Source organism: Tachyglossus aculeatus, chromosome 2 (assembly GCF_015852505.1).
Source record: "Tachyglossus aculeatus isolate mTacAcu1 chromosome 2, mTacAcu1.pri, whole genome shotgun sequence".
Lineage (NCBI taxonomy): Eukaryota > Metazoa > Chordata > Mammalia > Monotremata > Tachyglossidae > Tachyglossus > Tachyglossus aculeatus.
Genome location: NC_052067.1, coordinates 45,288,243 through 45,316,029, shown reverse-complemented (window position 1 = coordinate 45,316,029; position 27,787 = coordinate 45,288,243). Strand labels below are relative to the sequence as shown.

Here is a 27,787-nt window from a genome sequence, read left to right as displayed (position 1 = left end):
GTAGCCTGGGGAGCCTGTTTCCTAGCAACGGCGAGTACCATCCGCATCCCCAGCCCCAGCCCTCCCCTCCTGGGCCATGCCCCTGCAGGCTCCGGGGGCGCAGCCCTGCTGAGCCCCTCGCCGACCACCGGATCCTTGTTTAGGTTGGGTTGGGCCCGCTGCAGGATGCTGGAGTCCATCCGAGTCACAGGTCAGTGCCGGCCGCCTGGGCCGGGGGCCAGTCCTGCCCAGCCCAGGGGTCCCCATTGATGATCATATGTGGATATAGCTCTAATTCTATTTATTCCGATGGTATTGACACCCGTCTCCTTTCCCCCTTCTAGACTGTGAGCCCGTTGTAGGGTAGGGACCGCCTCTATCTGTTGTCGATTTGTACTTCCCAAACGCTTAGTATAGTGCTCTGCACACAGTAAGCGCTCAGTAAATACGATTGAATGAATGAATCACAGTGATGAGGAAGATGAACCAGGTGTAGGGGGCCCAGCCGGCTCCGGGGGTCCCCATTGAAGATGGTTGATTTATAATTAATGCCTGTTTACCTGTTTTGATATGTCTGTATCTATCATATCTATTTCTATTGATGCTGTTGATGCCTGCTTACTTGGTTTGTTGCCCTTTCAGACTGTGAGCCCGTGGTGGGCAGGGATTGTCTCTCTTTGTTGCTGAATTGTACTTTCCAAGCGCTTAGAACCAGACCAGGTGTGTGGGGAGGGGCCAGCCGGGTCCGGGGATAAGGAGGGCGGGGTCTCCATGGCTGATGATGACGATGATGAGGCAGACCCAGGTGGGGCAGTGGGGCAGACAGGATCCAGGGGGAGGGGGTCCAGCCAAGACCAGTGAGGGTCCAGCCAGCTGTTTATTTTTATACTATACTCTCTCTAGCCCTTAATATAGTGCTTTGCACACAGTAGGTGCTCAGTAAATATGATTGAATTGAGTTGAACTGAACCAGTGGGGATCCAGCCGGGAATTGGTGGGTGGGGAGGGAATTCAGCACTTAGAACAGGCCTGGAGGGACCGGCGGGGGTCCAGCCAGCCCGCATCCTACCTCTGGCCTGGAACACCCTCTCTCCTCAAATCCAACAGACAATGACTCTCCACTCCTTCAAAGCACATCTCCTCCAAGAGGCCTTCTGAAACTAAGCCTCCCTTTCCTCTTCTCCCACTCTCTGCTGCCTTGCCCTGACTTGCTCCCTTTATTCATCCTCCCTCTGAGCCCCACAGCACTTATCTGTCATTTATTTATAGTAATGTCTGTCTCCCCCTCTAGACTGTAAACTCACTGTGGGCAGGGAATGTGTCTGTTTATTGTTATATTCTACTCTCCCAAGGGCCTAGTCCAGTGCTCTGCACACTGTAGGCACTCAGTAAATATGATTGAATGAATGAATGACCTTGGGAGGGGTACTGCCAGTAGCAGTGGGGGGTCCAGCCAAGACCGGGAGTCCAGCCGGGATCAGACCAGAGGGGGGTCCCAGCCAGAACTGTGGGGGCCTAGCCAGAGTCTATCCGGGGCTGGGGTAATGTCCAGTCAGGAAAGTGAAGTCCAGCCAGGACCAGCCAAGACCAACAGAGGTGTAGCCAGGACTGGGGGAGGGTCCACCTGGGACCAGGGAGGGTCCAGCCAGCACCAGGAAGGGTCCAGCCGGGACCATCTGGGTTCCAGCGAGGATCAGGGGATGTCCAGACAGGACCAGGGACATCCAGCCAGTAACAGTCAGGGTTCATCTAGGACTGGGGAGGGTCGAACCAGGACAGGACTTACAGCCAGGACTATTGTGTGGGGTGGAAGGGAGAGTCTAGCCAGGATTGGGATAAGGGCCAATCAGGAAAGATGAGGGTACAGCCAAGACCAGAGAGGGTCCAGCCAGGACCAGCTGGCGTGTAGCCAGGTCTGGAGTGTTCCAGCAGGACAGGGGGAGTGTCCAATGAGGAATGGTGAGAGTCCAACCTTGGGGTTGGGTCCAAGCAGAAAGTGGGGGATGTCCAGCTGGGAACAGAGAGGGTCCATCTAGGCCAGGGGGTCCTGCCAGGACTGGAGGGAGGGTCCAACCACAAGTCGTGGTGGTGGTGGTGGTGGTTCTCCCATGACCAGCTGGGGTCCAGCCAGGACCGGGTGTCCAGCCAGGACCAGGGAGGTTCCAGCCAGAATTGGGGTGGAGGGTCAGCTGAGACTGAGGTACTGTCCAGTCAGGAAAGGTGAGGGCCCAGCCAGGACCTGGGGGGTGAGTCCAACCGAGACCAGGGGAGTCCAGCCAGGACCAGGGGGAGTGCAGCCAGGACTGGGGTGCCCCGGCCAGGACAGGGGAAGTGACCGATCAGGAATGGGGAGGGTCTAGCCGGGACTAGGAGGGGGTCCAGCCAGGATTGGGGGAGGGTCCGGCCAGGACAGGGGAGAGGATCAGCAAGGGTACATCTGGGACTAGGAGGGCGGAGAGGGTGACCAACCGGGACTGAGGGGTGACCAGCCCGGACTGGGGAGATTCCAGCCGGGATTGGAGAGGGTCCAGTGGATCCTTGGGAAGGTCAAATCAGGAGTGGTGAGGAGCTGGCCTAGATAATAATAATAATAATAATGATGATGGCATTTATTAAGCACATACTATGTGCAAAGTACTGTTCTAAGCGCTGGGGAGGTTACAAGGTGATCAGCTTGTCCCACGGCGGGCTCACAGTCTTAATCCCCATTTTACAGATGAGGGAACTGAGGCCCAGAGAAGTGAAGTGACTTGCCCAAAGTCACACAGCTGACAATTGGCGGAGCCGGGATTTGAACCCATGACCTCTGACTCCAAAGCTTGTGCTCTTTCCACTGATCAATAAATCAACCATTCAATCAATCAATCAATCAATCATATGTATTAAACATTACTGTACAGAGCACTGTGCTAACCACATGGGCGAGTGCAAGATGCAGAAGATATGTGTATGTTTGTACATATTTATTTATTACTCTATTTGCTTTATTAATAATGTGTATATGGCTATAATTCAATTTATTTTGATGGTATTGACACCTGTCTACTTGTTTTGTTTTGTTGTCTGTCTCCTCCTTCTAGACACCTGTGAGCCCGTTGTTGGGTAGGGACCTTCTCTATCTGTTGCCGATTTGTTCTTCCCAAGCGCTTAGTACAGTGCTTTGCACACAGTAAGCGCTCAATAAATACAATTGAATGAATGAATGAACAGTATAACAGAGTTGATAGACACATTTCCTGCCCATAACGAGCTTACAGTCTAGTGGACTTGGGGAGGGTCCAGCCTGGGCTGGGGGGGTCCAGTTGGGCCCAGAAGGGTGTCCAGGCAGGACCATTCGGTGTCCAGCCAGGTCCAGGGAAAGTCCAGCCAGTCCTGGGGCTGGGTCCTGCCAGGACCGATGGGGTCCAGACAAGATGGGGACAGTCCAGATGGGACTGAGGGGGCGGGGAGGCGGTCCAGCCGGAATTATGGAGGATCCGGCTGGGACTTGAGGGGACAGCCTGGGCCTTTGCTCTATCCACTACGCCATGCTGCTTCCTCTCCCTCTCCCTACATCTCTCCCAGAACGCCCCACCTCCATCTGCAATCGTTCTGGTAGTGGATCCATAGAGTTTTCTTGGTCAAAATACGGAAGCGGTTTACCATTGCCTCCTTCCACGCAGTAAACTTGAGTCTACGCCCTCGACTCTCTCCCATGCCACTGCTGCCCAGCATGGGTGAGTTTTGACTTGTTGCAGATTGCCTTCTACTCGCTTGCCACTCCTTGAGCTAGGAATGGAACGTGTAGGCTTCTGCTTGATTCTCCCTCCCGTAGCCGAGGCTGATAGAGTACTGGAAACTCTCCAGGTGCCATCCTGAGAGGATTGGATTTAGAGATTAGGACCACATAACTCAGGGAAGCCGGCGTGGGCAACTCCAAGGCTGCCCTCCTCAAGGAGAGTGTCTTTCTTTCCATTTGTTATACAAGTAGCACGGCGTAGTGGATAGAGCCTGGGAGTCAGAAGGTCATGAATTCTAATCCTGGCTCTACCACTTGTCTGCTGGGTGACCTTGGGCAAGTCATTTCACTTCTCCGTGCCTCAGTTACCTCATCTGTAAAATGGGGGTTGAGACTGTGAGCCCCACGTGGGACAGGGACTGTGTCCAACCCAAGGTGCTTGTACCCACCTCAGTTCTTAGTACAGTGCCTCGCCCATAGTAAGTGCCTAACAAATACCGTGATTATTAATTATTATTGTTAAGGTGCCTTCAGCTCCATGGAGAAAGGTGTAGTTTGGAGCAGGCTTTGAAATTATAAATTTGTTTTTCTGCTTGATGTCGGTCTTCAAATAGTTGTTTTTGTAGGCATCAGATTACTGCTTACAATGATGTTGAATGTTTCCATTAGTCTCGGAAATATAGCCCACATTTTAATGTATTGCTGTGGATTATAATCATAATAATTGGGATAATTGTTAAGTGCTTACTATGTACCAGGCACTGTACTTCTGGGGTGGATACCAGCGAATCGGGTTGGACACAGTCCCTGTCCCACGTGATCTCACAGTCTCAATCCCCATTTTACAGACGAGGTAACTGAGGCACAGAGTTGCTGGGCTTGGGATATGCTTATTAGAAGCTTATTAGGAAGTATCTTAGTCTTCATCAAAGGTATTTAATGAGCACTTATGATGTGCAGAATAATAATAATAATTATGGTATTTGTTAAGCACTCACTATGTACCTAAGCACCAGGGTGGATACAAGCAAATCAGGTTGGTTACAGTCCCTGTCCACTGTGGTGCTCACTACCTCAAACCCCATTTTGCAGATGAGGTAACTGAGACCCAAAGAAGTGGTGTGACTTGCCCAAGATCACACAGCAGACAAGTGGCAGAGTCAGGATTAGAACCCAGGACCTTCTGTCTCCTGGGGACAGAGAGTGTGAACCTTGCCTCTCTTTCAGTTGCCCCAGTGCTTAATAGTGTACGAAGCCCAAGGGCATCCCAATGGGTGCTCAATAAATAAATACAAATGCTACGTCTTAGATGATGGTGTGAAAATGTAATAGTTTTGGTGATTAAAATGTTTAAAAGCCATCTTCATGGTGATCTTGGAAGTAATTCATTAATGTCCAAATCTAAACTTTTCAAGGGCTGCTATTTCATAGGTTTGATTCATTTGAACAGACGAATGCTTCAAAATAGATTTCTGCCTCCACAAATATAATATATTCTGTCAGTTCTGCCGTCGTATATGTTGTCATGTACACATTTTGGGTTTAGAACGTTTTGCCAAAATCGGGAGCATTCTTCCAACAAGGGATATCGATCTGCTAAACGATGATGGTATTTGTTCAATGCTTGCCAGAATAATAATAATAATGATGGCATTTGTTAAGTGCTTACAATGTGCGAAGCACTGTTCTAAGCACTGGGGGGGGATACAAGGTGATCACGTTGTCCCACGTGGGGCTCACAGTCTTAATCCCCATTTTACAGATGAGGGAACTGAGGCCCAGAGAAGTTAAGTGACTTGCCCAAGGTCACACAGCTGACAAGTGGTGAAGGTGGGATTTGAACCCATGACCTCAGACTCCCAAGCCCTGGCTCCTTCCACTGAGCCATGCTGCTTCATGTGCCAGGTACCATATGAAGCATCAGGGTAGATACAAGCAAATCAGGTTGGACACAGTCCCTGTCCCACGTGGGGCTCCCAGTCTCAATCCCCACATTACAGATGAGGTCACTGAGGCACAGAGAAGTGAAGTGACGTGCCCAAGGTTGCACAGCTGACAAGTGGCGGAGCTGGGACTAGAACCCACAGCGTTCTGACACCCGGGCTCTACCCAGGACACCATGCTGCTTCTCACTTACTAGGCACCGTTCTGTTGGAAGAAATGGTTTTGTACACATGCTTTTTGGCACAGTGTGAGTATTACAGTATAAGTATGCTCCAATAACTGGGTTGTTCCAAAACACGGCCTTGCTTTATAGTAGAACTGTGGGGCAGCATGGCCTAGTAGAAAGAGTACAGGCCTGGGAATCTGAGGACCTGGGTTCTAATCCTGACTCTGCCACTTGCCTGCTGTGTGATCTTGGGCAAATCACTTCTCTGGGCCTCAGTTTCCTCATCTGTAAAAGGGGGATTCAATGCCTGTTCTTCCTCCTGCTTAGATTGTGAGTCCCATGTGGGACAGGGACTGTGTCCAGCCTGATGATCTTGTATCTGCCCCAGTGCTTAGAGCAGTGCTTGACAGATACTCAACAGAGAAGCAGTGTGGCTCAGTGGAAGGAGCCCAGGCTTGGGAGACAGAGGTCGCGGGTTCTAATCCCAGCTCCACCACTTGTCAGCTGTGTGACTTTGGGCAAGTCACTTCACTTCTCTGGGCCTCAGTTCCCTCATCTGTAAAATGGGGATTAAGATTGTGAGCCCTACGTGGGACCACCTGATCAACCTTGTATCTCCCCAGCGCTTAGAACAGTGCTTTGCACATAGTAAGCACTTCACAAATGCCATCATTATTATACTCAATGAATACCACAAAATTAATACTAATAACTGACCATAGATAGGTAGCTGTCCTTTGTTTTTGAAGATGGCACTACTAGCAGTGAGATCTTATCCTAAAACTGAAGGTCGGTGGTTTCCATTTCATCTTTAAAGAAGTCAAATATTCTTTGGTTTCTAGTAATATTGATTGGGAGATTGAGCTTTATTATAATGGGTTAAATCTTTCAGGGACTCCTTGTACCTAGACTTAATACGAGAAGCAGCATGGTGGAGTGGATAGAGCACAAGCCTGGGAGTCAGAAGATTTTGGGTTCTAATCCCGGATCTGCCACTTGTCTGCGATGTGTCCTTGGGTGAGTCACTTCACTTCTCTGTGCCTCAGTTACCTCATCTGAAAAATGGGAGTTGATATTTTGAGCCCCACGTGGGACGGGGACTGTGTCCAACCCAATTTGCCTCTAGACTGTGAGCTTGTTGTGGGCAGGGAATGTGTTTGATGTCATATTGTACTCTCTCAAGCACTTAGTATAGTGCTCTGCACACAGTAAGCACTTAATAAATATAATTAATAATCTTAACAGTGCATTTATTTTTGCTTCATCAAGTTGAACATAATAATAATAATGATGATGGTATTTGTTAAGTGCTTACTTTGTGCTAGGAACTGTGCTAAGTGCTGGAGTGGATACAAGCAAATTGAGTTGGACATAGTCCCTGTCCCATGTGGGGCTCACAGTCTCAATCCCCATTTTACAGATGAGGGAACTGAGGCACAGAGGAAGTGAAGTGACTCGCCCACTGACACATAGCAGACAAGTGGCTGAGCCGGAATTAGAACTCATGACCTTCTGATTCCCAGACCCGTGCTCTGTCCACTACACCATACTGCTTCTTGATTGATATGCTTTGATGGGTGGAGTCTTAGACTTGGTCTTATTACAATAGCCCTTAAAAAAATCATGTTATTCATTTCTGAATTCTTCATTTATAATATGTATGAGGGTGAATAAGTTTGGGTTATTTAGTATGCCTGACGTTAGATTATTATTAGCTACATCAAATCTTAGCTAGTGAGGCTCAATAAATTCCACTGATCGATCGATGACACAAATTGGAAATGAAATCTCTCATTTGATTTTTGTTTTTTTTTTTTTTTAACCCAGAAAAGCTTCGTTGGCCTGAGCAGGAATTTGCCAAGAAGTCTGTTCTGGATCCAGGCGATCGACTGATTATTGACTATGAAAGAAACCTTCCACAGCTCTCCCCTGGAATCCTAAAAGACATTTTCACAACTGGAACCAGTAGCTACAATGTTCTTCTGCAAAGTAAAGAGAAGAGGCATAATTTGCAGAAGCAGTCACCCCCTGCTGTCTGCGGAAGACACCAGAAGCCCACCAAGTCGCCCAATACTTCAGAAAGCAAAGAATCTGCCCAGATCCCCGTTCCAGTGCCTTTTAGCTGGGTCTGCCCGAATAATCAGCCTCCTATCTTTCTCCCTGGCCCATTGTCCAGTAATGTGAAGTTTCCTCACGCTCTCTCTGTTTCGGGGACCAGCATAGGACTACCGCCGAGACCTAAAAGTAAGGCAAAGAGGCATTATTTCTCCTCTTTGCTAAAGCCAAAGCCACCCCAGCTCTCCAAAAGCCTTGATAAAGGAGAATTTTCTGGGAAGAAACTCTGTATTCTGACTGCCATCAAGCCAACCAATGTGGAGAAAGAAAAGCTGAAATTCTTCAAGTCGGATTTCACCTACAATCCTCAGTTTGAATATGCCAGCCCCGTTCTGACTAATGTGTTGGCTAAACACAGCCAAGCGTCAGACCGATTTCTTAAGCAGGTATAGTTCCAACTGACAGGGGAGTGGGCTTATTGTCATTTTTGTGGGTGAGATTCTCCTCAATGAACTCAAAATAGCAGAAATAAGAAATGGGTAGGTCAGTAGCATGGGAGTAGGTGTTTTCTGGGAGCCAGGAAAACTTCAGGTCATTTTACAAGCTATGAGTTGGGTGTATGGCCTTATCACTGCAACAATTTTAAATAACAATAATAAAAATGGTGGTATTTATTAAGCACTTTGTATCCAGCTCCGTTTTAAGCACGGGGGTAGATATAGGTTAATCAGGTTGGAAACAGTCCCTGTTCAACATAGGGCTCAGAATCTGTTCCTCTTTCCCCTTATTTTTGCTTCATTATCTCCTCCCACCCCCTTAGTCAGTTCATCTCTAGCTTGCTTCATCTGTCCATCCCCACCCCCAAGTCGTCCATTCCATCTCCCTCATTCTCCTCTCCCTGACCCACAACAATGCCCGCATGCACGAGTCTTATCAGAAAAGTCAGGCACCTTTAAATGCCTTAGCTTGGCCCCGTTCTGGTATTATGAGTCCATTTTTACCTCCACCTCTGGCTACTAAGTTTTTTTTAGAAATGTAATGTTCTTCCCTGATTCTCCTGGATATTGGACTGAGTCCCCTTTTTCCCCTCCTCCTCCCCACCCCCCACACTACCTCCTTCCCCTCCCCACAGCACTTGTATATATATTTGTACAGATTTATTACTGTATTTATTTTACTTGTGCATATTTACTATTCAATTTATTTTGTTAATGATATGCGTATAGCTCTAATTCTATTTTTTCTGACAATTTTGACACCTGTCCACATGTTTTGTTTTGTCGTCTGTCTCCCCCTTCTAGACTGTGAGCCCGTTGTTGGGTAGGACCACCTCTATATGTTGCCGACTTGTACTTCCCAAGTGCTTAGTACAGTGCTCTGCACACAGTAAGCGCTCAATACGATTGAATGAATAAATGAATTGGAGATGAGGAGCTGCAGAAGGTAGAGAATCAGCATGGACCCGTGTAAAGATCGAGGTTTTAGGTGAAATCTAAGCCCTGATCTGCCACTTGTCTGCTGAGTGATATGGGGCAAGTCACTGAAATTTTCTGTGCCTCAGTTACCTAATCTGTAAAATAGGGATTAAGACTGTGAGTCCTTCGTGGAACATGGACTGTGTCCAACCTGCTAGCTTGTAGTCAGTCACTATTTCATATTTATTGAGCTCTTTGTGCAGAACTCTGTACTAAGTACTTGTATCTACCCCAGCACTTAGTGCAGCAACTGGCACATAGTAAGCACTTAAGCAGCGTGGGGAGCAGCGTGGCTTAGTGGAAAGAGCCCGGGCTGTGGAGTCAGAGGTCAGGGGTTCAAATGCCGGCTCCGCCAATTGTCAGCTTGTGACTTTGGGCAAGTCACTTAACTTCTCTGTGCCTGTCACCTCATCTGTAACATGGGGATTAAGACCATGAGCCCCCCGTGGGACAACCTGACCACCTTGTAACCTCCCCAGTGCTTAGAACAGTGCTTTGCACATAATAAGTGCTTAATAAATGCCATTATTATTATTAACAAATACCATTAAAAAATCTGCGTTTGTGAACTGTTGTTTCAGTGGGAAATTAGAGTAGGCATTCTAACCCTCCCCATCGATCTCCCTTTAGCCCCTATCTTTGCAACCGTGAATGTGAGTTCTTACCTGCTTTTCTTCTGCCATGATGTATTTTATGATAGAATACAGTGGTCTATTGCAAACTAAAAACTGTCATCTGAAAAAACACCGAAACTCTTTCTTACCATAAATTTACAGATGAATTCACATTTCGCCTAGATAAATACCGGTGATGATGATGGCCTATCCAACTGGTATTCTTGGCAAAGGAAGCCTAGCACAGGCAGCAAAATTTCTAAAGCACAGCCTCAGTATCATGATTCTTTGCTTTCTTTTAATTCTTTACATTTACAAAACCATTCATGATCTATCAACTCTCTTGAATCGTCCTCTCCCAAGCTCTACACACAGTGAACGCTCAATAAATACCACTGATGATGATGATAATGTCAATCAATTGTATTTGTCAAGGGTTTGCTTTGTGTGGAACACGGTACTGAACTTACAAGCTAGTGGGGGAGATGGACACTAAAAGAAATTACAGGTAGAAGGAAGCAACAGAGCTAGAAGGAAGCAACAGAGTTTAAAGATGTTAAGTAGTTCTACCAGAGGGGTTGGGGGCCCCCAACTACTTAGAGGTCACCGAAGTGCTGAAGTAGTAGTAGTCGTTGGGGGGAATCATGTGGAGAATTGAGAAAGATTCGTCAGTGAAGGCCTCGTAGAGGAGATATGATTTCAGTAGGCTTTGAAGATGAGAGCAGCGTTTGTCGGGCGTGAATGGACGTTGACTGTGAGCCCCACATGGGAAGGGGACTGTGTCTAACATGATTAACTTTTATCTACCTCAGCGCTTAGAGCAGTGCCTGACACATAGTAAGTGCGAAACAAACACCATAATTCTTAGGAGGATGCAGAAGTGACAGTAAGAGACCCCGAAGACCCCAAGGTCAGTGAGTAACCAAGCTGGAGGGAATAATATTTGCCTGTTTCTCATCAAAGTACTCCAAGCTAGGCCATCTTTCAGCCCTTTGGCCTTTCCTCAAGGGAAACGGACGGTAGAATGTGCACGGTTAAAAACTCCCGGTTCTTTCCTCAACCCATCATCCTTGGTGTTTTCAGTTTGATTATAAAATTAAATAAAGGAGGAAATTACACACCAGAGTGTTCAAAATAGTCCTCTGTCTTATCGAGGACAACAGCCACTATTCATTCATTCATTCAATCGTATTTATTGAGCGCTTTCTGTGTGCAGAGCACTGTACTAAGCACTTGGGAAGTACAGGTTGGCACTAGGAAGATATATTTTAAAAATACATAATTGGAAAATAGCCTGTGATTCCAAGCGCTACCCTTAGCATTCAAACTTTCGGGAAATTTAGTTCCCAACACGACCCCCCCGAGGTGCTGTAATGTAGGCAAACTTTGAGGGGCTTTGCTGTTTGGGGATTAATCCATTTTTAGGATTACTGTTATGGAATGATTTGAATTGTCTATTGATTTGACAAACGCTGCAAGGAAAATTATATCTCTACTTTATATCCTAATATAGTTAAAATCCCTGCAGATGGCACTGTTGTATTGTCCTGTTTTAAAAGGAGATTCTAACCAGAAGAATCGATCAAGCAATCAATCATTGGTTATTTATTATGCACTTATTATGTGCAGAGCACTGTACTAAGCACTAGGGAGAATACGTTACAATTCATATAGAATAATTTCTTGTTCAAATTTGGCAAAGTGACAAGGAGGGATATTCAATCGATGGTATTTATTGAGTGCTTTCTATGTGCAGAGCACTGTACTAAGCTCTTGTGAAATTGCAATATGATAGTTAGTACATACGTTCCCTGCTCAAAATGAGCAATTCACCAGCGCACAGATTCAGTATTGTTCCAGAATTCACTCTGGCTGTACTCTAGGGGTGGGGGTGGCTGTGAGCCCGTTGTTGGGTAGGGACCGTCTCTATATGTTGTTGATTTGTACTTCCCAAGTGCGTAGTACTGTGCTCTGAACACAGTAAGTGCTCAATAAATACGATTGAATGAATGAATGAGAGTAGAGGAGGGGTGTGTGTGTGTGTGTGTGTGTGTGTTGTGTTGGGTGGGTATTGGTCCAGGTTAGATGATGACAAATAATCTTATTCACAGCTTTCTAGGTATCTAGTTCTTCAAAATCACCAGAAAGAAGAAATAATTCTCTGGCATGACAATTAAAAAAATAAAACTAAAAGGAACAAAAATTGGAGTAATAGTAATAGTAATGATGGCATTTGTTAAGCGCTTACTATGTGCAGAGCACTGTTCTAAGTGCTGGGGGGGATACACGGTGATCAGATTGTCCCACGTGGGGCTCACAGTCAATCCCCTTTTACAGATGAGGTAACAGGCACAGAGAAGTTAACTGACTTGCCCAAAGTCACACAGCTGACAAGCAGCAGAGGTGGCAACTGAGGTTAAATGATTTGCCAAAACACACGCAGCAGGCCAGTGGCAGATCTGGGATGAGAACTCTGGTCTCCTGACTCCCAGTCCTCTGGTCCCACGTCCTCATATTCCCCACTCAGAATCTGAGTTCGGGTTTGCCATGCCCATGGGTCCCAGCGTAACAGATGACAGAAAAGGCGCTTACTAGAGCCCAGTTTCTCAGCTCCACCAAACCACCATGAAATTTTCACCTTTTTTTAAGTAAAAAAAAATATTCAGCAGAATTCAAATTTCCAGTTTCCAAGCAGGCTAGATCACGTTGGTGAAGTGAGTGACAGCTGATCCGGGGAGTTATTACTATCTGGAATGTTACTGGGTAGGGTGGTTTTATAAATGAAAGAGTCCTTTCAAAATTAGAGGTTCATGCGTTATAGTCTTGTCATTGCTCATTGGGAAATACAAATATTCATGTATTCATGTCACTCATGGGTGAAATACATCTATTCATGTGATTCATATAGCCGTCTCCTCTAGTCAAAGAAAAAAATTACTGGCGATGAAGGACACCCATGAATCACATCTTCTCCAAGATGCCTTCCTGGATGAAGCCCTCTTTTCCCCGGCCTTCTCTCCCTTCTGCGTTGTCTGGTTGAATCTGTGACCTTTGGGCACTTGGTATTCACCCCCGACCCCAGTCCCACAGCCCTTTTATACCTGTCTATAAATTATAGATTACAAATTATTTATTTATATCAATGGCCATCTCCCCCTCTAGACTGTAAGTGTACCAACCCTGTGGTACTGTACTCTCCAAAGTGCTTAATACAGCGCTCGACACACAATAAGCACTCAATAAATATCATTGACTGATGAGTGCTTGTGTGGACGAAAAGGCCAGTGCAGGATCCACATTCCATTAATTCATTCAATCGTATTTATTGAGCACTTACGGTGTGCAAAGCACCATATTAAGTGCTTGGGAGAGTTCGCTCTAACAGACACATTCCCTGCCCACAACGAGCTTACAGCTTAGAGTGGGAGACAGACATTAATATAAATATATAAATAAATAAATTACAGATGTAGACATAAGTGCTGTGTGGCTGGAAAGGGGGTCATAAGCGTGTTGCTGGGTAGGGATTGTCTCTATCTGTTGCCAAATTGTACTTTCTAAGCACTTAGTACAGTGCTGTGCACACAGTAAGCACTCAATAAATACGATTGAATGAATGAATGAATGCTCAGCACACAGTAAGTGCTCAATAAAAACGATTGAATGAATAAAGGAACTGATGTTTTAAAATCCTGGCCATACTGAGCATACGAAAGAATTGTCTTTCATTGTGTCATTGTTCTCGGTATTAGTTGTGCCTGGCTCCATTTTCCTTTTGGCCTCCTGTCTCTCATTCCACGTGTAGATTTTGCTCAAAAAGAGCCAGCAGTTTCCTTCTTGCTGACAGCACTGCATGCTGGTCTGACTCTCTGCGATGCGTTCCCAGTTTTCAGCTGGGCCTTGGCACTGTCTGAACGCCAGCCCCTCAGACCAAACCTCAGCAGTAGCAGTACTTCCATCTGCCAACAAAGGCGTGTGTCCCCGTCACTTTCCGACTCGAATTCCGGGGCATTTATTCCCGCACCTGTTGGGTTTTTGCAGGCCATCAGTATTATGGAACGCGCTTTGAAGAAATACAGGAGTTACGAGAACTTCGAACAGGCCACCGGTGGGAGTCTGCTGCCCAGAAGTCGTATCTGGGGTCACGTAAGGAAGTACATGCTGAAAGAAGGCTGCCTGGGAGAGGTAGGTACCCCTTCCTGGGAGAGAAGGACAAGCAGCATGGCGTAGTGGATAGAGTGCAGTCCTGGGAGTCAGAAGGTCACGGGTTCTAATCTAGGCTTTTCCACTTGTCTGCCATGTGGCCTGGGGCAAGTTGCTTCACTTCTCTGGGCCTCAGTTACCTCATCCTCAGAAGGGGGATTAATACTGTGAGGCCAACGCAGGACAGGGATTGCGTCCAATCCGATTTTGCTTGTATCCACCTCAGTGCTTAGAACGGTGCCTGGCACGTAGTAAGCACTTAACAAACACCATAATTATTATTATTATTGCAAGAGAAGCAACGTGGCCTAGCAGCAAGAGCATGGGTCTGGAAGTTCACATTCTGGCTCTTCCAATTGCTTGCTGTCTGACCTTTCCCCCTCCTACATCACCTCACTACTCTCCTGCTACAACCCAGCCCACACACTTCACTCTTCTTATGCCAACCTACTTACTGTACCTCGATCTCGTCTATCTCACTGCCAACCCTTTTCCCCCAGCACTTAATACAGTGCCTGGCACATAGTAAGTGTTTAACAAATGCAATTATTATCATTTCATCCTGCCTCTTGCCTGGAATATCCTCCCTCTTCATATCCAACAGACAATCACTGTCCTCACTAGCAAAGCCTTAAAGAAGGCACATTTCTTCCAAGAGGCCTTCCCTGACTAAGCCCTCCTTTCCTTTTCTGCCACTCCCTTCTTTGTTGCCCTGCCTTGCTCCCTTTATTCATTTTTCCCAGCCTTACAGCACTTACGTACATATTTGTAATTCATCTATTCACCCAGTGCTTAGAACAGTGCTTTGCACATAGTAATAATGATAATAATGATAATAATAATAATAATAATAATAATAATAATAATAATGGAATTTGTTAAGCACTTACTATGTGCAGAGCACTGTTCTAAGCGCTGGGGAGGTTACAAGGTGATCAGGTTGTCCCACGGTGGGCTCACAGTTTTTAATCCCCATTTTACAGATGAGATAACTGAGGCACAGAGAAGTTAAGTGACTTGCCCAAAGTCACACAGCTGACAGTTGGTGGAGTAGGGATTTGAACCCATGACCTCTGACTCCAAAGCCCGTGCTCTTTCCACTGAGCCACGTAAGCACTTAAATGCTATTATTATTATTAATAATAATAATATTGTCTGTCTCCCCATCTAGACCATAAGCTTGTTGCGGGAAGAAAATGTGTCTGTTTATTGTTCTGTCGTACTCTCCCAAGTGCTTAGTACAGTGCTAAGCACACAGTAAGCACTCAAAAAATGCGATTGACTGACTCGCTTCACTTCTCTAAGCCTGTTTCCTCAAGTTTAAAATGGGGATTCAGTACCCGATCTTCCTCCTACTTACACTGTGAGCCCTATGCGGGGCAGGGACTGTCAGATGTAATTGAGTTCTACCAATCCCAGCACTTAGAACAGTGTTTGACACATAGTAAGCCCTTAATAAGTACCATAAAAAAGTGGAGGGGGCACCATTTCCTCTGATGATAATTCATTTGGACAGAGGCACTTGAATCTCTGCTGCTGCTGTTTCCAGATATTAACAGTATGTTTCCACACCCAGAAAATTCACCTCATCAAATTCACTCGCCCACATAACTCTGAAAGACTGAGAAGCAGAGTGGCCTAGTGGAAGGAGCCCAGGCCTGGGAGTCCAAAGGACCTGGGTTCCAATTCCGCTCTGCCGCTTGTCTGCCGTGTGATCTTTGGGCAAGTCATTTCACTTCTCTGGGCCTCAGTGACCTCATCTGTAAAATGGGGATTGAGACTGTGAGCCCCACAAGGGACAGGGACTGTGTCCAACCTGATTTTCTTAATCCACCCCAGTGCTTAGCACAGTGTCTGGCACACAGTAAGCACTTAGCAAATACCACAATTATTTTTATTATAATTAGTAGTAGTAAGCTACTACTACTTACTCCCCCACCGCCTTACCTCCTTCCCCTTCCCACAGCACCTGTATATATGTTTGTACATATTTATTACTCTATTTTACTTGTACATATTTATTATTCTATTTATTTTATTTTGTTAATATGTTTTGTTTTGTTGTCTGTCTCCCTCTTCTAGACTGTGAGCCCACTTTTGGATAGGGACCGTCCCTATATGTTGCCAACTTGTACTTCCCAAGCGCTTAGTACAGTGCTCTGCACACAGTAAGCGCTCAATAAATATGATTGAATGAATAGTAAGCGCTTAACAATTACCGTTTAAAAACAAAACTGAAAAACCCTGCATGCTCCTCCCAAATTTTTTTTCTTCCTCAGCTAAGCAGTGTGTCCTTGTGGATAGAGTATGGGCTAGGGAGTCAGAAGGACATGGGTTTTAATCCCGGCTCCACCACTTGTCTGCTCTGTGACCTTGGGCAAGTCACTTCACTTCCCTGGGCCTCAGTTCCCTCATCTGTAACGTGGGGATTAAGGCTGTGAGCCTTATGTAGGGCAGGGACAGTTACCGACCTGATTAACTTGTGTGTACCCCAGCAGTTAGTACCATGCCTGGCACATAGTAAGCCCTTGACAAATTCCAGTTATTATTGTCACTGTTTTCAGAAAGTTGACCCCAAACCATAGCCTGGTTATCCCCTTCTGTCATTATCAGATCGTGGTCCACCTCACCGAAGACCTCCTCTCCAGAGCCTCCATGACTGTGGTGAGCGGCTGCCCTACTCTGACGATCAACGTTGGCACGGCCCGTGAGCACTGGCTGGAGGGCATGCTACGACATGAGATTGGTAGGCAGCTGCCCTCTCTCCCCGACGAGCCTGGGACTCCGAAGGTCGTGGGTTCTAATCCCGGCTCCACCACTTGTCTGCTGTGTGACCTCGGGCAAGTCACTTCACTTCTCTGGGCCTCAGTTACCTCATCAGTCAAAAATGGGGATTGAGACTGTGAGCCCTGTGTGGGACAGGGACTGTGTCCAACCCAATTTGCTCGTACCCACCCCAGTGCTTAGTATAGTGCCTGGCACATAGTAAGCACTTAACAGCTACCACAATTATTATTATTATTGAGGAAAAGTTACATCCTCCTGTTAGCTGAGTGGCCTTAAGTGATGCAGAGGCACTGAGACCAAAATAATAATAATAATGAGTACTGCGGTAGATTCTAGATGATCATGTCAGGAAAAGTCCCTGCCCCACATAGGTCAACGTAACAATGCAAGGCCTAATTCATTCATTCAATCATATTTATTGAGCGCTTACTGTGTGCAGAGCACTGTACTAAGCGCTTGGGAAGTACAAGTTGGCAACCTATAGAGACGGTCCCTACCCAACAATGGGCTCACAGTCTAGAAGGAATAGAGCATGGCCCGGGAGTCAGAAGGACCTGGGTTCTGATGCCGGCTCCATCACTGGTTTGTTTTGTGACCCTGGGCAAGTCGCTTCATTTCTCTGGACCTCTTCCCTCATCTGTCAAATGGGAAGGAAGACTGTGAGCCCTATTGTGGGTAGGGACTGTGTCCAACCCGATTATCTTATATCTACCCCAGCGTCTAGAAGAGTGCCTGGCACATAGTAAGTGCTTAACAAATACCACAATTATTATTATTCTTTATGACTAACACCGACATCGCTAATCAGATGTCGAGAAATCACGCTTCCAATGATTTTCCTTCTTCCTTTCTGAAAACAGCCCTCCCCGTAAATACCCTCTACCCTTCTTCCAGCCCAGCCTGGGTCCCCCGCAGCCCGGATGAAGTGGAGGATTGAAGCCGAAGACAAGAGTGCCTCTGGTCTCCTTCCTCCTTGTTGCTTTAGTTGTGGAGACATGCAACCTGTTTGGGACAGGTGTCTGAAGTTAAAATTAGTGGGGGCGGGCCGGAGAGACCCCGGGATTTCACCTGGATCGCACCGGTTTTCTGTGGGTTGTGTGTGAGTCAACACTGGTAGCTACCTCTGAGCCTGGAAGGATGATAATCCCTCTGAGGATTTCCCTCCCGAGTCCGTGGGACATTTGCTTAGTACAGTGCATATACTTAGTACTGTGCGCTTTGCACACAGTAAGCACTTAATAAATATGATCGAATGAATGAACATGCACTTGAGCCCATGCTCTTCCCTTCTTTTGTCAATCAATCAATCAATCATATTTGTTGAACACTTAACTGTGTGCAGAGAACCGTACAAAGCTCTTACCATTAGGCTACAATGCTTCCCTAATCAATACCATTGATCTGTTGCCACAGATCGTTTCTGGCTCTAGTCACCCTGTGCTGGTCTAGGCTGCATGCTCATTGTGGGCAGGGAACATGTTTACCAACTCTGTTATTGTCCTCTCCCAAGCATTTAGTACACTGCTTTGCACACAGTATGCACCCAACGAATCCGGTTACCTCTAGACTGTAAGCTCATTGTGGGCAAGGAATGAATCTACCAGCTCTGTTATAATAATGATAATAATAATCGTGGTCCTTGTTAAGTGCTTACTATGTGCCAGGCACTGTACTAAGCACTGGGGTAGATACAGGGTAGTCAGGTTGGGCCCAATCCCCGTGCCACATGGGGCTCACAGTCTTAATCCCCATTTTCCAGATGAGGTCACCAAGGCCCAGAGAGGTGAAGTGACTTGCCCCAGGTCACACAGCAGACAAGGGGTGGAGCCGGGATTAGAACCCATGTACTTCTGACTCCCACTGAACCTCGCTGCTTCACTCTCCCAAGCGCTTAGTACCTTGCCCTGCACACAGTGAGCACTCATTCAATACCAGCGATTGATTGACCTCTGGATTTTCTCTTTCTAGGGACCCATTACTTCCGAGGCCTGAACAACACCCAGCAGCCCTGGGGTAAGTGGAATGAGCGCCGACGGCTCGGGTTGAAGCCCATCAACCCCACCGAGGAAGGCCTAGCCAGCCTCCACAGCGTCTTGCTCCGAAAGGACCCCTTCTTGTGGAGAGCCGCCCTGCTCTACTACACGGTCTATCAGGCCAGCCAGATGTCCTTCAGCGAGCTCTTCCAGAACGTGGGGAAGTTCGTTCAGGATCCCAACACCCGCTGGGATTACTGTGTCCGAGCCAAGCGTGGCTGGACCGACACTTCCCAGCCAGGTGGGTCTTCCTGCTCACATCCTGGTCACTGGGGGCCTGGTGAGTTGTCTGGTGGGTCGCCCAACCCGGGGAAGGGGCCACCCACTCTGGAGAGTCCAGCCTGGGTCTTCCTAAGCATTCTGTGGGTTATCGGTTCCAAGAAAAGAGAACATTAAGCAAAGAGCGTTAAATATATAGTTTCCCAGAGGAAGTACGATAAAGCTCATTCTTCCAAAGCATTCCGTGGGTGATTGGTTCCAAGAAAAGAGAAAGTTAAGCGAAAGAGTGTTGAAGAAATGATAGTTTCCCAGAGGAAGTACTATAAAGTGCATTCTTCCTAAGCGTTCTGGGGGTTGTTGGTTCCAAGGAAAGAGAAGGTTAAGTGAAAGAGTGTAAGAAATGATAGTTTCCCAGAGGAAGTACTATAAAGTGCCTTCTTCCTAAGTGTCCTGTGGGTTATCGGTTTCAAGAAAAGAGAAGGTTAAATGAAAGAGCGTTAAGGCAATTTATAGTTTCCCAGAGGAAATACGATAAAGTGTATTCTTCCTGTCAGGTGGTTTCCATTGGTACCCCAGGGGCAACCTGGGGTTCGAGAAGCATGTCTCCCATTATTGGTCTTGATGAACCGGTGGGCCTAGGACTGTCCCCCCTCTGCTCAAAGCATGGTCTTCTCTAGCAGCTGACCTTCCCACATCCTGGTAACTTCACAACAGTACGGTGCAGGGCAGGACACTTGGCTTTATAGGGTGGCTCTATCTCTTCCTCCTTTATAATAATCATAGTAATAATAACTAAAGTATTCGTTAAGCACTTACTATGTGCCAGGCACTGTCCTAAGCACAGAAATGGATACAAGAAAATTGGGTTAGGAACAGTGCTTATCCCACATGGGGCTCACTCTCTTAATAATAGTGTCAATAGTGCTGTAGTAGATACAAGTTAATCAGGATGGACACAGCCCTGTCCCACATGGGGCTCACATTCTCACTCCCCATTTTACAGATGAGGGAACTGAGGACCAGAGAAGTGAAGTGACTTACCCAAGGTCACACAGCAGACATGTGGTGAAGCAGAATTGGAACCCCGGTTCTTCTGACTCGCAGGCCCGTCTTCTATCCACTAAGCCATCTGATTGATTCTCCCCACCTTCAAAGCCTTATCTCCTCCAAGAGGCCTTCCTTGACTAGGCCCTTGTTTCCTCTTCTCCCATTCCCTTCTGCGTCACCCTTGCCCTTGGATTTGCATCCTTTCTTCACCCCTCCATCAGCCACCCAGCCCTCAAGTCCATAGCTGTAATTTATTTATTTCTGTTAATGTCTGCCTCCCCCTCTGGACTGTAAGCTTGTTGTGGACAGGGAACATGTCTACCAGCTCAATTGCATTATACCCTCCCAAGCGCTTGGTACACTGCTCTGCCCACAGTACATGCTCAATAAGTGCAATTGATTGATTGATTGGCCTAGTCTCCCTGCCTTTCCACCTGCCCTCCCCGCCCCCCATGGAAAAGGGATGATCCATCAATCAATCAATCCTATTTAAGTACTTCCCAAGCGCTTAGTACAGTGCTCTGCACACTCAATAAATACGATTGAGTGAATGAATTGAGAGCTTTGGAAGAGGGGTCAGAAAATCCCGTTCCCCCTTTCTCAGGGAGCGAATTGGGTTCGTTAACTGTTAGTGAACTGAATGTGATGGGTTTTATTTCCTGGAGAAAGGATAATGCCATTCTCTGGGACAAGCTGTTTTCCTAAGTGTTAATTGAATAACTGCAAAATGTTTTCAGATTGGAAGCCATCGGGCGAAGAAAGGTAGAATGATTTAATGTGTTAGTCTTTCCAGATTTCACTGTAATGTTTGGTGGCTCCAAGCCTCCTGTTCTCCCTCCTGCTTAGACTGTGGAACAGGGACTGTGTCCAACCTGATTACCTTGTATCTGCTCCAGAGCTTAGAACAGTGCTTGGCACATAGTAAGCACTTAAATACCACTATTTGTTGTTGTTGTTGGCAACACCAAGAGGCCTTGGGAAAGGCAGATGAGGAAACATGAATCAAAATGCCCTTGAGCACCTTCAAAATACGTTTACCGGCCCTAAATTTTTTAAAAATCAACCAGCCTTTCTTCAAGATTCTAAATTTTATGCCATAGGGCCGTGTTTTTGGAAAAAACATTTTCCTTTAGAGGATTCCTTTGGGGACCCAAAGTCACTTGAAGCAAATCAAATGTTATGCATCAGTTGAATTATCAGGGCTTGCCTATTGTTGGGTAGGGACCGTCTCTATATGTTGCCAACTTGTACTTCCCAAGTGCTTAGTACAGCGCTCTGCACACAGTAAGCGCTCAATAAATACAATTGAATGAATTAATGATGCTCCCAGGCCTTCCCATGGCTCTGCCTCGGATCCCTGATATCAGCACAGCTGTCCAGTTCGCAACCAGCACATCTGGTTCTGCCTCCCTCCTTCCCCACACTGGGCATCACCTGGGAATAATAATGATAGCGGCATTTGCTAAGCGCTTACTGTGTGCCAAGTACTGTACTAAGCATTGGGGTAGAGAGAAGATAATCAGACCAGACACAGTCCATGCCCACATGAGGCTCCCACTCTAAGTAGGAGGGAGCACACGTATCTAATCCCCATTTTGCAGGTGAGGGAACTGAGGCACAGAGAAGTGACTTAATAATAATTATAATGTGGCTTTTGTTAAGTGCTTACTATGTGCCAAGCACTGTTCTAAGTGCTGGCTTGCCCAAAATCTTCCCCAAGTCACTTGGGAAAGCAAGCATGGCCTTGTAGAAAGAGCAAGGGCCAGAGAGTCAGAGAGTCTGGGTTCTAATTCTGGCTCTTCCACTTAATAATAATACTACTAATAATAATTACGGTATTTGTGAAGCATTTCCTATGTGCCAAGCACTGTTCTAAGCACTGGGTTGGATACCCAATTTGCCCGTATCAACTCCAGGGCTTAGTACAGTGCCTGGCATATAGTAAATGCTTCACAAATACTACAATTATTATTATTATTATTGTTATTATTATTATTATTACAAGGTCGTCAGGTCAGACACAGTCCCTGTCCCACATGGGGCTCACAGTCTTAATCCCCATTTTACAGATAGGGTAACTGAGGCTCAGAGAAGTGAAGTGACCTGCGCAAGGTCACACAGCAGACATGTAGTAGAGCCAGGATTAGAACCAACATCCTCTGACTCCCAGGTCCGGGCTGTTTCCACTAGACCATGCTGCTTGTCTGCTGTGTCCCTCGGGCTCCTCATCTGTAAAATGGGGATTATTTAGACTATGAGCCACATGTGGGACAGGGACTGTGTCCAACCTGATTAGCCTGTATCTACCCCAGCGTTTAGAACAGGACTTGACACATAGCAAACACTTAATAATTACCACAATTATTATTAGGTAGACTGGCACCTGGGGTGCTGATTCTGCAGGGAAAGTAATGGGGTCGGGGGGGGGGGAGTTCCTTCTCTCCCCTTGACTAAGATGAACATGAATTTAATCCCTTCAGGCTGCTTCAGTAAAGACCAAGTGTACTTGGATGGCATCCTTCAACTCCTGAGATACAGAGACACAATCGACTTCTGCTTGTTGACGGCTCTGGGCAAGGTGAGTGGGACTGAAGCCAGAAGGATCCGAGGCCTAATGAGGACTCTGGCTTATGTCTTCCTGCTTTTCCATTTTCTGGTTCATTGGAGAATTGAGAAGCAGCATGGCGTAGTGGATAGGGCACGGGCACGGGAGTCATAAGGTCGAGGGTTCTAACCCAGGCTCTGCCACTTGTCTGCCAGTTGGCCTTAGGCAAGTCACTTCACTTCTCTGGGCCTCAGTTCCCTCATCTGTAAAATGGGGATTGAGACTTAGCCCCATTTGGGACATGGATTGTATCCAACCCGATTTTCTAGTGTCCACCCCAGCGCTTAGTATGGTGCCTGGCATTCAGTAAGTGCTTAACAAATACCACAGTTACTATTATTATTATCATTATTAGAATTAAAGCAGAGACAAGACTCTGGAAAGAATACTGGATAATGGTATTTCCTTGATTCCAACGAGCAGAAAAGAAAAAGCAGAGGGCCTGGGTGGCATAAGAGATCAAGGGTGCAGTACACCAAAAGATGCAGTTGCCATTCAGAAACATTCTCTTTTGCTTGTGCTCTCCCCTCACGTTTCATTTTGTTCTCACAACATCATTTTGTGGTAGGGAGATGCAGATATTGTTATTGCCATTTTACACATGAGGAAACTGAGGCCCAGGGAGGTTAAGTAACTTCCTTCAAATTGTATAGTAAGCTAGGAGCAGAGTGGGGTGGAGAAGAGAGAGGGCAAGAAAGAGAAAAGGAGGGAGGGAGAGAGGGAGAGGGAAAGATGGATAGAAAGAAAAGAAAGAGGGAGGACGAGAGAGAGAGAAGGGTTAGGGGTTTGACCCTCTATTAAGTTTTCAGCAGTGCGGGGTGGATTGCTCTTGGATTTCAGAAAGCATTTCATAGTCAGATAAACTCCAAAGACCCACAGCAAAATGAAGAGTGATGGGTAATCATAAATCAAAAGGATTTATCTCTTTATTTAGACTAGACATTGCGAAAGCCAAGGGTGCATCAGTCTGCGAGAAGGTATGTGCCCTGAGGGGGGAGAGTAGGCTATGGAAAGCAGTGTGGCCCAGTGGAAAAAGCACAGGCGTGAGAGTCAGAGGACCAGGGTTCTAATCCCAACCCTGTCCATTGCTTGTTGTGTGACCTTGGGTAAATCAGTTAATGTCTCTGGGCCTCAGTTACCACAGCTGTGAAAAATGAGGATTCAATACCTGTTCTCCCTCCTACTTAGACGGTGAGTCCTACCTGGGATGGGGCCTGTGTCTGACCTGATTAACTTGGATCTATCCCAATCAATCAATCAATCAATCGTATTTATTGAGCGCTTACTATGTGCAGAGCACTGTACTAAGTGCTTGGGAAGTACAAATTGGCATCACATAGAGACAGTCCCTACCCAACAGTGGGCTCACAGTCTAAAAGGGGGAGACAGAGAACAGAACCAAACATACCAACAAAATAAAATAAGTAGGATAGAAATGTACAAGTAAAATAAATAAATAAATAAATAAATAGAGTAATAAATATGTACAACCATATATACATATATACAGGTGCTGTGGGGAAGGGAAGGAGGTAAGACGGGGGGATGGAGAGGGGGACGAGGGGGAGAGGAAAGAAGGGGCTCAGTCTGGGAAGGCCTCCTGGAGGAGGTGAGCTCTCAGCAGGGCCTTGAAGGGAGGAAGAGAGCTAGCTTGGCGGATGGGCAGAGGGAGGGCATTCCAGGCCCGGGGGATGACGTGGGCCGGGGGTCGATGGCGGGACAGGCGAGAGCGAGGTACGGTGAGGAGATTAGTGGTGGAGGAGCGGAGGGTGCGGGCTGGGCAGTAGAAGGAGAGAAGGGAGGTGAGGTAGGAGGGGGCGAGGTGATGGACAGCCTTGAAGCCCAGGGTGAGGAGTTTCTGCCTGATGCGCAGATTGATCGGTAGCCATTGGAGGTTTTTGAGGAGGGGAGTAATATGTCCAGAGCGTTTCTGGACAAAGATAATCCGGGCAGCAGCATGAAGTATGGATTGAAGTGGAGAGAGACACGAGGATGGGAGATCAGAGAGAAGGCTAGTGCAGTAGTCCGGACGGGATAGGATGAGAGCTTGAATGAGCAGGGTAGCAGTTTGGATGGAGAGGAAAGGGCGGATCTTGGCAATGTTGCGGAGCTGAGACCGGCAGGTTTTGGTGACGGCTTGGATGTGAGGGGTGAATGAGAGAGCAGAGTCGAGGATGACACCAAGGTTGCGGGCTTGTGAGACGGGAAGGATGGTAGTGCCGTCAACAGAGATGGGAAAGTCAGGGAGAGGACAAGGTTTGGGAGGGAAGACAAGGAGCTCAGTCTTCGACATGTTGAGCTTTAGGTGGCGGGCGGACATCCAGATGGAGATGTCCTGAAGGCAGGAGGAGATGCGAGCCTGGAGGGAGGGGGAGAGAGCAGGGGCAGAGATGTAGATCTGGGTGTCATCAGCGTAGAGATGATAGTTGAAGCCGTGGGAGCGAATGAGGTCACCAAGGGAGTGAGTGTATATTGAGAACAGAAGGGGACCAAGCACTGAACCTTGGGGAACCCCCACCGTAAGAGGATGGGAGGGGGAGGAGGAGCCTGCAAAAGAGACTGAGAAAGAACGACCGGAGAGATAAGAGGAGAACCAGGAGAGGACGGAGTCTGTGAAGCCAAGGTCAGATAACGTGTGGAGGAGAAGGGGGTGGTCCACAGTGTCAAAGGCAGCTGAGAGGTCGAGGAGGATTAGGACAGAGTATGAGCCGTTGGATTTGGCAAGCAGGAGGTCATTGGTGACCTTTGAGAGCGCAGTTTCCGTGGAATGAAGGGGACGGAAGCCAGACTGGAGGGGGTCGAGGAGAGAGTTGTTGTTGAGGAATTCTAGGCATCGCGTGTAGAACAATGTTTGACATGTAGTAAGTGCTTAACAAATTCCATAATAATAATATTAACAATGATTCCTTTCAAACTAGGGAAAACTCAGCCCTAGTTGACCAGGATGAAATACTCCAGGTAGAGAGGCATTAATAAAATTGTTCTGGAAAGGACCAGTGAGGCATGGGAGATGACAATCATCAATTAGAGGGTTTATTCTTTAATCCCTCCAGAAGGAATAATGATAATAATAATAATAATGGTGATATTTAAGTGTTCACCGTACTAAGACTGGAGTGGATACAAGCAAATCAGTTTGGATACAGTCCCTGTCCCACATGGGCCTCCCAGTCTCTACCCCCATTTTACAGATTAGGTAGCTGAGGTCTAGGGAAGAGAAGCGACTTGCCCAAGGTCCCACAGCGAAGAAGAATGATTCCCATTTCTAGAACCAGGAGAAGCGATGGAATGGAGACAGCCAGCAGCCTGAACCCAAACGCCTTCCTCCAAAGCAGTGAGGGATTTTCTGGGATTGCTGCTGCCTTAGCAGTTGTTGGAAATGCAGCGTGGAAATAACCTGGTCTTCCTTTTGCAGGTCTCCTACGAAGACGTGGAACGGTTGAAGGAGTTTGCTGTGCTGGGCAACATCAGAGTGCCTCACTTCCTCCAGGATCATGCCCGATACCTGGGTCATCTGGAGAAAATCATGGAAGTCAACGAGCTCTCAGATAAGGAGCTACGAGAGCTTATATTTTAACAGGACCCAACCAGAGTAGGAGAGGAGCCAATTTTATTTTTGTTTCCCGCAGGGCTTCAAGGAACTTTCAAGGGTCCTTTCTTTAAAATACATACCTCAAACTTTTCCTGAAATGGGTCTTGCAGAGAAGCATCAGCTCCAGAGAGGCAGTGTGGCCTAGCGGAAAAGCATGGGCTTGGGAATCAGAGAATCTAGGTCCTAATCCCAGCTCCGCCACTTTCCTGTTGCGTGACCTTGGGCAAGTCACTTGACTTCTCTGTGCCTCACTGCCTTCATCGGCAAAATGGTTTTACAAAACGTGGTCTCTCTCCTACTTAGACTATGAGCCCCATGTGGGGTCTGATTATCTAGTATCTACCCCAGTGCTTAGTATAGTGCTGTGTCCACAGTAAGCACTTAATACATTCCACAATTTTAACTACAATTATTATTCCTCTGCCTCCCACAGCCGGCCATTATTTTGGAGGACAGATTTTCATAGAATGATAATGTCAACTGTGGGATTTGGTAAGCACTTACTGTGTGCCATGCATTGTGCTGAACGCTTGGAGTAAATGCAGTCATATTGGACACCACCTCTGCACTTGGGCTTATGGTCTAAGAAAGAGGGAGTAAAGGTATTGGATCCCTATGTTACCGATGAAGAAACTGAGACACAGAGAAATCAAGTGACTGGCTCAAGGTCACCCAGCAGGGAAGTGACAAAGCCAGCATTCGGACCTAGGTCTCCTGGCTCCCAGGTCGGTGCTCCTTCTGCTAGACTGTGTTGCTTCCACAACCTCCAGAATCTCTGTTCACTCACAGCCAATCTCAATCTCAGGGCCTTCTATCAGACTCCATCAGGGGACAGGGAACTAGTTTCCATTTCCCAGAATTCTCACGTGATTCCAAAAATGAGATGTTCAAGTCAATTCCTCCTCTTCCTTAGCAAAGCTCCTGTAAAAAAAATCTCTCTTAAGGTCCTCCAACATGGTATGGCTATTTTGAATATCTTTCTTTTGTGCTACCCTGTCTAGTATAAAAGAAATGATGTCACTTTTAGAGCTTCTGTCATTTCATCCTCCCACCTGGGGGTTTGATTTTCCCAATGCCAGCATGCCCTGGGTCCACTAGGGAATGGTCCTGTGGATACGGCTGCCTTGTTTCTCAACTTGATACTCCCCACCTTCACCACTCTGTAAGCATCCTGGGCTTTTTCCTGTCTTAGCCACAGGCCCAGGTCACTTCCCAGAGGGAGCCAAGCCTCGTGGCAGCTGCAAGACCAAAGCCCACAAAGCTTCATCCAGCTGCACAAGCATGGCCGCCAGTGTGGAAACACGAGGACCCAGAAACCCAGCTGGCCTATTTGGGGACACTTTCAGGAAT

The 27,787-nt window shown here is 46.9% G+C and overlaps 1 protein-coding gene across 1 annotated transcript; it reads left to right on the top strand.

Annotated features, from left to right (window-relative positions):
• Positions 1–88: 88 nt before the first annotated feature.
• KIAA0895 (KIAA0895 ortholog) lies at positions 89–26,604 on the top strand. The gene is made up of 7 exons (XM_038772344.1): positions 89–190; positions 7,635–8,308; positions 13,993–14,136; positions 16,768–16,900; positions 18,910–19,215; positions 22,721–22,818; positions 26,261–26,604. The coding sequence occupies exons 1-7, from the start codon at positions 166–168 to the stop codon at positions 26,420–26,422; spliced, it is 1,542 nt and encodes a 513-aa protein (XP_038628272.1). The 5' UTR covers positions 89–165; the 3' UTR covers positions 26,423–26,604.
• Positions 26,605–27,787: the final 1,183 nt, after the last annotated feature.

Bases quoted from the DNA above. Each gene is read 5' to 3' on its own strand.
- KIAA0895 (XM_038772344.1), top strand. From the start codon at position 166: ATGCTGGAGTCCATCCGAGTCACAG. The intron at 14,137-16,767 runs GTAGGTACCCCT...TGTCATTATCAG, and splicing joins AAGAAGGCTGCCTGGGAGAG to ATCGTGGTCCACCTCACCGA. The intron at 22,819-26,260 runs GTGAGTGGGACT...TTCCTTTTGCAG, and splicing joins TGTTGACGGCTCTGGGCAAG to GTCTCCTACGAAGACGTGGA.